We start from the raw sequence: 11,309 nt of genomic DNA, 5'->3' as shown, positions 1-11,309 counted from the left end.
TAGCTAAATGCACCAGTTGGTTTAACTAGAAATTGCTGTTCAGACAAAGAAGAATAGAGGAGTTGTACCTGCAGATGGCTGTGGATGAAAGATGGTGGCAGAACTGCATTAGGGCTGGCAAAGTGCTGTGAAATGTGCAGGGTCTGATTTCTGTGGAAGATAGTTTTCCAGGACTTTCATGGTCCATTTGGCTTACCTACTCTATTTTACTTCTGATTTTGTTTTGCTACCTTAACAGGCTCTTGGTGCATGAATCCATTTGTTGGAACTGTTGGAAATGAAACAGACTGGATATTTAGTATCTTTGATAGCTTTCAAAATATGCCATAAAGTGAAACCTACTGAATTACAGCATCATAGGATAACACCAGGGTTTTTTTTTTTTCCTTTAATGATTTTTTTTTTTTAGTTGGAGTTCTACTGTTGATTGTTAGCGCTCTTTATAAAGTGGATTCCAGTATCTTGTTTCCATTCCTGCCTGCTTTTCAAGTTGGAGGTAGGAACAGGTATAATCCCAAATCTGAGATCCCAGATGCCAAGAGTCTTTCACATCTCTCTCAACGCTCCTTCTCAGAGGTGGTGTACCTTTACTGGGGAAAGGAGGGGAAGTCTTACTCCTGTCTTGAATTTCAATGCATTGTGTCCCATTTCATAGATTTAAACAGTTGTCAGGGATGTGCATCTGGACTGTGCAGTGATCATGGACTGGACAACTTCAGCTGTTTGTCGGATTAGGACTCTAATCCCAATTAGATTTGTCATGTAGTCAGTGGATGCTAATAGGATTAGAACAAGTCTTAGAATTCATCCCATTCTAAAAGAGGATGAATTATCCCACTTGTCATTCTGAAAAGGACTAGATTTTGTAACAGTCTGAGATTATTTTTCAGGTAAAATACAATGATTGATTGTTGTTACTTTTGGACAGGAAGCTTCTGTTAGGTGCATCTCTAGTTCTGCCACTGTTCACAGTGATCATTTCAGCAGAAACATAGGATAACCCAATATATATATATATATATATATATATATACACAGTTAATTGCATATTTAAGGAAATGTAAATATTACTGAAATGTCCTTTATTACGAGTGGGCTGCATTTATAAAACAGCTTTTGGCAAAAACATTATAATGTCTCTTCCTACCTTTAATTATATTAAAATTCCACTTTGTTCTTCAGATTTTAGATTATCTAGACTATGTGGGAGGAGATCAAGGCACAAATTGTAAGAGTTTAGACCTCAGGATGCATTCAAATAAGAATCCACTATTTATATGGATCTAATTTTTTTTATAAGCTATCAGAAACAGAATGAGAAAACAGGGTAAGAACTTAAAATACTAAATGCCACTAACTTTTGGTACAGCAGAATCTTTCTTTGACGGGGGAGATTTAATGAGAAGCCTTTAGTGACAGCTGCATACCCTGAAATTAACTCTTGAAGTCTATAATCTTTTCTGCTTGGTGTCATCGAACGTGTTTCTCACGGTCTCATCCTGCTGCAATGACACGTGTAGCTAACACTTCATAGAAAATCTCTGTGTGTCTGCTAAGGAAAAACTCACATCTTCACTGGAATTACCAAATGTACCTTGGAACTGTGTGAATTAATCTTGTCCAAAGCTAACCTTTTCAGTTGTGATTTAAAAGTTGGTTGCAGTGGGTCACATTTCAGCATCCTGTTGAAAGAGGATTGGTTTGGGGGGTTTTGGTGGGAGGTTTCTTTGTATGTTTTATTTCCAGGAAACCTGCAGTAAGTGGCATTTTAGTTAATAGTATTTCTGACATTTAGAGTTCTGCCCTGATTTTGGTTTTGACTGCGCTAATTCATGTAGAAAATTATTCCTTAATATTAATTTGCTGCGTTTCAAAACAAATAGATGAATAAGGGCAAAACTCTAAGCAGTGCAGTAGCAATACATTGTAGAAGGCATAGAGACTGCTGGTATGTCTGTGAATTTTTCATCTATAACCTAATTGGGCTAACTTTAAAGTCAGTGATTAATAAAATAAAATATATTGACATTTAACCTCAAAAGCATCGCATATGTCAGTGTTTGATACATCTCATTTTCCATGTGTTTGCCAGTAACAAGTGATGAGCTCACTTGGGTGTTTTTCTGAAATTTGATGCATCTGACAGCACAGAATAAAGTCCAATATGTAGCCATTAATAAATGTAAACATTTGAGAAACTTTCATTTGAATCAAGTTTATTTCAATGCAGCGTTGAGTGTGTTTAGAGTTTTATTGTATTTATACTGAGATAAAACCAGCCATTTACTGACCTTTAATACTCTGAGCTATGATAATATTTTTTGGAAGTGGTTGTAGAGTCTGTACAGAATTGTGCTGCTGTTCTAAGTCATTAAGCCACTAGAAAATTGTTAGTTATAAAGTAGACTGAATTCTTAATGCTTATTTTCCATTTAATGTTTTAATGGTGAATGTTTTTCACTTAATTTACAGCTTTGACTTTTTGCATCTCTTTTTTTTTTGTTTTGTTTCTGGGAGATGATGAGTCTAGCTTTTGTAAGCATTTAGCACTGTACTGTATAATATTTTCACCATTGTTCTTTTAGGGGAGACATACTTTTGTCACCAAAGCTACATACTGCTGTTGTATAGCATCTAGGAAATGCGTGACAATGAAGAACAATGCACAATATAAAACTAATCCATTTTTTATTTTAAAATACAATTTATATTTTTTTTTATAGCCAGAACTTTAAACTAGAATATTAGAATCATAAGTCTTTAAAAATTTTGAAAACCTTTTGCAAAGACTATCCTTTGATGTATATTTTTATTTATGAAAGAACATGTTCAAAGCTTGTAATCAGATCATCTATCCTCAAACTCAAGTAAGAAGTATACACTTTGTCTTACTAATAGACACTGCTGCTTTTAAAAATGAACTTCAAGCATTTGGAGAGAAAATTCCATAGCTCTTACTTAAGCAAGTCTGCCCAGCCCTCAATTTTGGAGGTGTCTAAGTATGTAACTGCCTCAGATATGTGCTTATTGCCTTGTAGGATGAAAAACCGAGCTGTGATATTTTGACTTTAATTTTCTTAATTTTGACTTTAATTTTCTTTCTAATTTTCTTAAGATTTAAGGTTTCTTTTTGCATTCTTAAATGTAGACAGATTTTGCTACTCATGCTGTCATAAAAAACCCTTGTAAGCATGGCCTCTCTACAGTTCTTGGGCAGGCTGTGCTCTGGATTCTGTAGCACTGTGTGGTGTCGGAGCTGAGTTTGTCTCTAAAACCAGGAGTTGTGAACATCACCATATTTGTTATTTGTGGCGCATCATTGCAGGTCCTCCTGCCACCTGCAGCTCCCTTTGGTTTGCAGTGTCCCTGCCCTTGTAGTGCCAAGCGGGATGTTCCCAGAACAGTGGGAACTGGGGCTGAGCTGGGAGGAAGTGCAGCAGCTGTGTCCTGTAGACTCGTTCTGTAAGTTGAAATACCAGCCAAGACTATTTTCCCCCTCCAAGTGAAATAATTTCAGGGTATATCTAAGTATCAAGTGTGCAAGTGTGTTGATGTTTATTTTCACAAAAGGGGAAGTGCACTATTTGGGGATCAATTCAGGCTTCAGTATTTTCCACCTGCTTCACTCTGAGTTTGGAAATAGGATTTGAGACTGCAGCACCTGACAGCTGGAATACAGAAGTCTACAGGTATTAGACAGGGACACATTTAATTAGAGTGCCAGACCAAAACTGAAATGTGAAATTCCTCACTGTGACTTTAAACTTGTAGCTTTCTAGAGAAAAAAAAAAATAGATATATACTGTGCCTTAAACTAGTAGATGAATACACTCCAACTGTAGCCTGTGGACTTCCATAGCCTTATATTTGATTTTTGAAGTTGACCAAAAACATTTGTGTGGATCATACTGAAACTTGATTTGGGGAAAATGCTTTAAAAAATGTTGACCCCATTTTACACTTTAAAAAAATGAAGGTTTACGACAAGAAAAGCATGTTTTTTGTTTGGAATCACACCAACCAAAGTCAGAAAGCTTTAGCTGACCTGAATTTTTCAAGCCTTTCTCTTGTGGCCAAGAGAAAAATAAGGAAGGAAAACTAGTTGCAGATATGTCTCTCAGCTTTGAAGTCTGTGTGTCAAATTCTTTTTAAACATTTTGATCTTTAGTTCTCAAAAATTAAAAAAAATCCTCTTAATTTTAGTTTCAGTGAAATACTGTATTTAAGCCATTGAACAGCAAAATCTTCACCAGTGTGAGAAGAAAACTAGACAGGGGTAGGGTTGATTGTTTGTGTTAAGGCTCCAGAAGTTTTGAATACTAAATTTTTCTTTTTAGGTAAAATATTCATAGGTAAATCCCTGAAAAATCACATGTCGATTTTGTTTTTTGGGGAAAAAAATTACACTTTTTTTTCCCTAATTCATTAAAGAAAACTAGAAATACTTAAGATCTTCAAATCTTATTTTAATGTAATAGAAGGATTTTTCACATATATTTTTGAATACAGAGAGCTTAGGAAAAGCCACTGCTGGCTTTCCTTATTTGTCTCTAGAGGATTATTTGTGTGTTTTGAACAAGCCCCCCAAATTCTGACTTCCCCCCCACCCCCCATTAGCATCACATGGCACTGAACCGTGGAAAGTGATGCCATCTCAGAGCTCATTGTTGTGCCGTGGGTATTTGACATGCACACAAATGTCTGCACATCAGCTGCTCCCAGAGCTGGCTTGAAGCAATAAACAGCAAAGTTTATTTATTTCACAAAAGACTTCCTTTCACGGAGCACCAACCTCAGTCTGGGTGTCACAGTGCTGCTGTTGTGGCACAACATGGAACACACAGTCTTCGTGTCTTCCCTGCTGCTTCCTTCAGTGTGCTGGCTTAGGACTTCCAAGCTCATTCCAGTCGCCTCACTTTTTGTGATGATGTTTCAGCAGTCCTTGCCATTGGTGGTTTTCTAGCCACTGGGATATTCTAGTATTGAAACCATTAAGAAGGTAGAATTATCTTTAAGGCCTTTGTGTATGATGATAACTTGAGAAAAACTGTAACTTGATTCCCCACTGACCTTTTAATTATTTTTTTTTCCCAGCACAAAGACAGAATAATATTGGCCAAAATACCTGGTTTGGGTGATTAGTGGGGTGGGAAGAATTTGTTGGTTGTAAAAGGACTTAAAATTTCGAAGAAAATACGTAATTTTGGGAAAAATCTTACCACTTCTCGAGCAGTCTGTCTTAGGATTTTTAAGTCTTCCTCTGTTTTCAGTTCCTGTGTAGCTACTGTAAATCTGATGGTGTACATGGAACTCACTCTTAATATTTACAGGTTTTTAGAGATGTTGGCAAGGGTCTTACCTATAAATGTTTGAATAACGCTATAGCGAATTACTGTGCTTTTATAAAACGTTTGTAACTAAGTTCTTACAGATCATGCCATGTATCATAAACTTTGACAAAGTCCTTGTCTTGTGAGATGCTGAGAAAACCTTGGAAAAGAGGTATTTTCAGATAATGTTGTAATTGCTGAAAGATGAAATCTCATAGTCTTGAAAAACTGCATTTAGATACTTTTTTGTTGTAGTTGAGGGCAACTTGATTGGGAGCTACTTTGGGATGTTCCTGTTTTGTTTGGTGCTTTCCCTGGCTGCAGTGCGTATTTCAATTTTTTTGTCTTTTTTTTTTTTTTTTTAATCTAAGTGTGCATGACTTTAAGTATATTGTACAGCAAATCCCCTGCTGAAGAAACACTTCTGTATATTTTTGTATGGTATTCCAACGTGCTTGCATTGGTACCAATGGTTGTAATTCACAAGAAGTGCCACTTCCCAGTGCTGCTGTGTGTTGTGTTACCTGTACTGCTGCTGTACAAACACGCTGATGAGTGTTGTGAGCAACGTTTGCCTTTAGTCTTGGCTCAGGTGCTCATGTGGAACAGTTTGGTGCTTTTCCTTCTGACTTGTAATACTTGGGATTCTAAGCAGAAAATAAAAGTAGTAAACAAAAGCCTTGTGGTTGGAGCAGTGCTTTTAACAGGTGCTTCTTTCACACCTCTCAGTGGAATGCAGTAAAGATAGTACAGGATGAAGCTTGGCTCAGTATCTTTACTCCAACACCTTAGGCTTCATAAATGGGAAATGCAATAAAATTCAAAGTGTTTGCTGAATAATACAGTTTATATAGAGCATCAGATGTATAAAACTTGTTCTCAGCTAAACTAGTGTATTTTAAGTTTTTACCTTTTGGAGGTGAATTACATGGAACTGAGCAAGCAATGCTGTGAGTGTTTTCATCTTCAGGGCTATTTAATTCAAACATGCATGAACATTACTTACTGTGCCAGAAAGGTTATATAATTAGAATAGACACTTGGAAAATATTTGATTTATTGAAGATGTTTATCAAGAAAGCCTGATGCTTCAATATGGGTGCATTAAAAAGGCAGCACCCTGACACCTGGCTTCGGCAGCCTCTGTTAAACTCAGCTACTGGCCTCAAAAACAAGGATGCTATTTAATTCAGTCAGTGTAAGTATACCCATAGTATTTTAATATGAATGTGTTCTGCTGATATTTAACTTTCTCTGAAGGAAAGAATTGAAATTACGAAGACCAACCCACACATTAAAATGAGCACTAGGTCTAAACAGACTTTTTAGCTACAACAGTTTCTCAAAGCGTTAGCTCAGGAAGCAGCAATACAAGTGTGTGAGAATTTTTTTTTTTAGACAGCTCACAGAAAATATATGTTAATTGAATCTCTTGCGTATCTGCATGCTTCATCAGTCACCCAAATTGCCTGAGTTCCTCCAGTAATAAAGCTTGTTTCATACTTGCAGATGACTTTGGTATGTTTTACTAGCTGACTACACTGCACATCCCCAGTTCTTTGTAAAGAAATCAAAGGAATAAATTAATTGAGGGGGCAGAAAAGAGGTAGAAGAAAACTGCCAGCTCTTCTGGCTTTTTTTTTTTTTTCCCTCCTCTTTCCAAAGCTAAAGGAGGAACTAAAATCTAATCCCAACCTGTAAATCTTGCCTTTTCCCCTTCCTGTCATTTTCTCTACGGGAGCATATTTCTACTTCTAGCTGAAATAAATACCTACCTGGAAGATCAACAAAGACACTTCCCTTATGCTGGGACCTGCCTTTTCCAAGTTACTCTGGTGCTACTGCACTGTTCTTGATGAGTCCACTATCTGGAAGTTGAATGTTATGAATTATAATTGATGGGGCTTGATGGATTTTCTTTTTTGTGTGTATGATTTTTTTTTAATCCAAATATGCAGAATAATAAAGCTGGATAAATTGTCTTGAATTTTTATATACTACTGTAGTCATGAAAATAACACAGCTAGGATTTTATTTACTGTGTGGCTAATGATGTTTGGATGTCCAAAACTTCACCTTCCTGGAAGGGTGGTGGTAGGGTTTTATTTTGCTTTCAAATTTTAAACCAAAGAAAAATGTAAAGCTTCTAGTCAAACATAAGCATTTATACTCTGGAGTAAGGTGACGGTCAAATATTTTTAATTTTAACATGTCTATTTAGGGATATATTTTATGTGCTGCTAAATCGTGTGTCATCTATGCAGCAGAGAGAAGAGTGCAGTGAAATACTAAACAAAAATTATGAGCAGCTTTGATATGAAGAATGCTATGCACTAAGGCCAAGGTAAATTAGCAGAGTCCTCCTTGCAGCCTTTGTCTTAGTTTCTAGTGTGACAGGAGGATATTAACTGCTGATAAAATCAGGGTAGGAAAGCAATGCTTCAATTAAAATGATACGGTTTTGGATATTGAAGCAGACCTGACTTTTCCCTCCCTTCTTCCAGCATCAAGAAAGTGATCCATATCTCATTTGCTTGAAAACCATTAGTCACCATTCTAGAGATATGGCTAATTACTTTTAACTAAAAATAATATTTTGATAAAGCAGTGCTGTTTCTCCTGGGAATTGTTTTAAACTTCCTATATGCCTACTACCAATTTTCTGCAATACGACTTAGGAGGAATTTATGCTGCACTGTTCAATAGCAAAAGGTCTGAAGAGTTATCAAGGATGAAATTCTCAAGGGTCTTTATGTCATGGATGAAAATGGAATCATTACTGTATTTTTGAACTCCTGCTAACGTCATTGACACCCACCTACAGTCTACTGGAAATATAAGTGCAGAGATCAGGTTGTTCACGGATTACGAGGAGACCATCCAAGAAGGGGCAAGCCAAAGCCAAATTCCCTGGTAAGCTCTATTTTAAAGAATATGAGAGGGAGAATTCCTTTTCTCCCCCTGAGTCAAATTGTGAAATGGATCTCGAATATGTTAGACCAGTCTGTATTAAATACCATTGCATTTATTATTATATGTAGTAAAATTTAATCCAGTTTTAAAAACCGAGCTCTCTGGATCTTGAGCCATGTTTTTGCATTCTCCTTGGAGCACACAGAGTTCTGGTGCTGTATTAGCCACTGAAAACGGCTGTATGTAATAAATGTAAACTTAAAAATGTAATATTTTGTGCTGGGTGTTCTACTGGTCCCTCAGAAGAGAGTGCAGTGTCTAGAAATAGCTTTGGGATGGGAAACACTTGTTTAGAGTCATTTGTTCTTCCAGGTACCTTAGTACTATGGAAACAAAGAGTTGATAGCACATGGATGTAATCTGCAGTGGGCAGACTTTCCTCGGATCCACATGATCTGTGTGTTCCCAGTGGCAGCTGTGTAGGATTTAAGGAGCTTGTCTGTCCTTCTTACAGACAGTGTGTTCATCTCCAGCATGAGGAAAGTGCTGCTCCTGGGTCTGTACGTAGTATTGGCTGTGAGAGGATTGGCAAAGGCTGCTCCTTTCCGACCAGAAGAGAAATGGAAGCCTCTTGATAACCCCAGAAACAGAGACCTGGTAAGGAAATGTTTCAAGAAAGAGAGCTGAAGTTCTGTGTGGTTTTTTGTTTTCCATGAAGAGACTCCTTAATGTCTAAATTTAAAGGCAAGAGGGGCCCATAAGATGTAACGTCAGGAATGGTGCACTTTGTATAGTCAATAACCATTTCTCAGTCAAGATGTGCCCCTTAACTGAAGAGACATTCTCAGAGCACAGCAGTGCACAAAACTTCCTGATATCTCCATCCAGCAGGCTTCGTTTTTAAAAAATTATTTTAATTATACAGCCACTTGTTTTATGAAACAGAAGAGGAATGATTACTGTTTCTTTCAAACATGTGCTCTGATTGCATGTTGTTTCATCTCATGGGAGTACAAATAAGTTTGCATCTGACAGCTATGAAAATACCAGAGAACATTTGCACAGTCTTAAAAAGCATTTGTGAAGGAAAAGAATCGGTTTCCCATATTTTTTCCTCAGTGTTTTAAGAAACTTTAATTTCTCCTTTGAAGTGATTGTAAGGGGACAGTTCAAATCAACTGCCCGTTGTTGCTGACCCTTAGTGAGATGTTTACAGAACTGTCCTGTTTGCTCTCAGCAGGGCTTTGGCTGTGCCTCTTTTACAAGGGGTGCAGTTATATCACAGCCCCTGTGATTCACGGGGAGCACAAATGAGCAGGAAGCAGTTGCTGCTCTGCTGACTTCACATTAAGATGTACAAGCCAAGGATGGTGTGGGCATGTCCGAATTTGGTTGCCTACACTGTATCAGGTTATGGTCAGAATAGGGGATTTTCATCCCACAGAGGAACAAATATTACATCTCATTTGTGTCAGTAGAAATAATCTCCATTGGTCATAATCTATTTTTTTTCCCCATCCTCAATATGTTCAGTTTTTCAGAATGCTCCAGGCTTACTTCTCAGGCAGGGGTCTCGATCTCAGGAAGTTCCCAGCTGCCTTCCCTGTGAACAATGAAGGACCAAGGCCTGTCGTGCTCTACTCAGATCCTATTGCTTCTGCATTTGCAGATTATGAAGAAAGGAAAAAATCATTTCAGAACTATTTCAAAGGCTGAAAGATTCTGCTGCTGAAGGTAAAAGAGGATGCCTTGTCCTCTAGTGTTGTTATGTGTAACCAAGAAAGATTCTGACTGAGGTATAATCAGAAGGAATTGAAAGTGTAGTACCTTAATCCTTACCCTGAAGTGGGTTTTAAAATTCATGAGACAGAGATCTATGAGATAATTACTACCTAGATAAAATAACAGATGGTTGTAACAGACCTATACAGACCATGATTTTTTGTTTTCTTTTTTTCTCTCCTCCTTCATATAGAGGAGAATTTTGAAAATGTACAGATAATAAATAAGGGATGCAAGTTTTATGTAAGGAATTGCAAAAATAAGATTATAATTTGAGATCAATGGTTTCTTGTGATATATGTATATTAAGGAAACGAATTTAGACATAAGTTATTGCACTAACAAAGCATACATTATCTTTTAAATTCACAGTAAATATTGTTTTCTTCTGGTTTACAAATAGTTGAGAATTTCAACAAGATTTAAATCAAAGCATTATGGTGATTTACTCAGTATCTTAGAGTGTTTAAGTTTAATCAAGATTTAATTTAGGATTTCCAGCTCTGTCCTGTTCTCAACCTGCTTAAGCCCTTCTCTCTTTGTAATCAAAATTGAAGCTCCATTATTCTTATTATCATGAACCATAATAAAGACTGCACTCAAATTTTAATTGTAAATTCTCTTTTTGCTGCGTTTTTATGTCAGGAAAAAAAAAACCACCACATAATGTGTATTTTGTACACGAAAAATAAATGAAAAGGGAATTCAGAAGGGTTGCTCTACTATAAGTCACAGCATCAGTGAGAAAACAACTGGTGGAAGTTCTTTGTCCTGCATAATTCAGGATGGTCATGGTAGTTCTTTTCAGTGTTCAGAACCGTGTTGTGGGAGCAGAGGTTTTCATGTCGTGTTTTGGATCATGGCTTGGTTGCATATGGCTATTTCTGTATTTCTCTCTCATATTTGTGGGGTTTTTTGTCTTTTTAAGGTGTTAACTCCAGAACTTCATACCAAGTGGAAATCGTCACAGCAAAACTTTACTGTTTTGACTTTTTAACTGTTACCTGACAATTCAAAATTTTCGTCAGCCACCGTTTCTGCCAGTGGAATCAGGTGTCCTGCTGTAATGAGTGTTATTCTGTCTATTGGCAAATGTGTGGGTTTTGGCTACTGCAGTTTGTGAGCAGAATTGTGCTTAGGTGTGAATAAATGAGGAGTGAAACAGCGTGCATTTGACTACTGCCAAGTGTCTTTGTTCAAAGCCGGTAACTAGAGGTTCCCGTTCAGTTTATGAGCACGGGCTGTCCCAAGGTGTTCTGTGACAGGTGTTCAGACCCTCCTTTC

General features: G+C 37.1%; 1 protein-coding gene across 2 annotated transcripts; it reads left to right on the top strand.

The window, feature by feature from the left end:
• The first annotated feature begins 8,155 nt into the window (after positions 1–8,155).
• Positions 8,156–11,184, top strand: CUNH2orf66 (chromosome unknown C2orf66 homolog). Of its 2 annotated transcripts, XM_066189623.1 has the most exons (4): positions 8,156–8,243; positions 8,758–8,900; positions 9,777–9,977; positions 10,954–11,184. In XM_066189623.1, the coding sequence occupies exons 2-3, from the start codon at positions 8,778–8,780 to the stop codon at positions 9,957–9,959; spliced, it is 306 nt and encodes a 101-aa protein (XP_066045720.1). In that variant the 5' UTR covers positions 8,156–8,243; positions 8,758–8,777; the 3' UTR covers positions 9,960–9,977; positions 10,954–11,184. The 2 variants fall into 2 exon arrangements, with proteins under 2 accessions (XP_066045720.1, XP_066045719.1); XM_066189622.1 differs by lacking the exon at positions 8,156–8,243 and having other exon boundaries at positions 8,719–8,900.
• Positions 11,185–11,309: the final 125 nt, after the last annotated feature.

This window comes from Chamaea fasciata, unplaced genomic scaffold (assembly GCF_029207755.1).
Source record: "Chamaea fasciata isolate MVZ Bird 193981 ecotype frontalis unplaced genomic scaffold, bChaFas1.0.hap1 SCAF_8, whole genome shotgun sequence".
NCBI lineage: Eukaryota > Metazoa > Chordata > Aves > Passeriformes > Sylviidae > Chamaea > Chamaea fasciata.
This window is presented reverse-complemented; position numbering and strand designations above follow the sequence as displayed.

What these genes read in the sequence shown, in the direction of transcription:
- CUNH2orf66 (XM_066189623.1), top strand. Translation starts at nt 8,778, where the DNA reads ATGAGGAAAGTGCTGCTCCTGGGTCTGTACGTAGTATTGGCTGTGAGA. An exon ending in ACCCCAGAAACAGAGACCTG is followed by an intron (nt 8,901 to 9,776) that starts GTAAGGAAATGT and finishes CAATATGTTCAG; the next exon opens with TTTTTCAGAATGCTCCAGGC.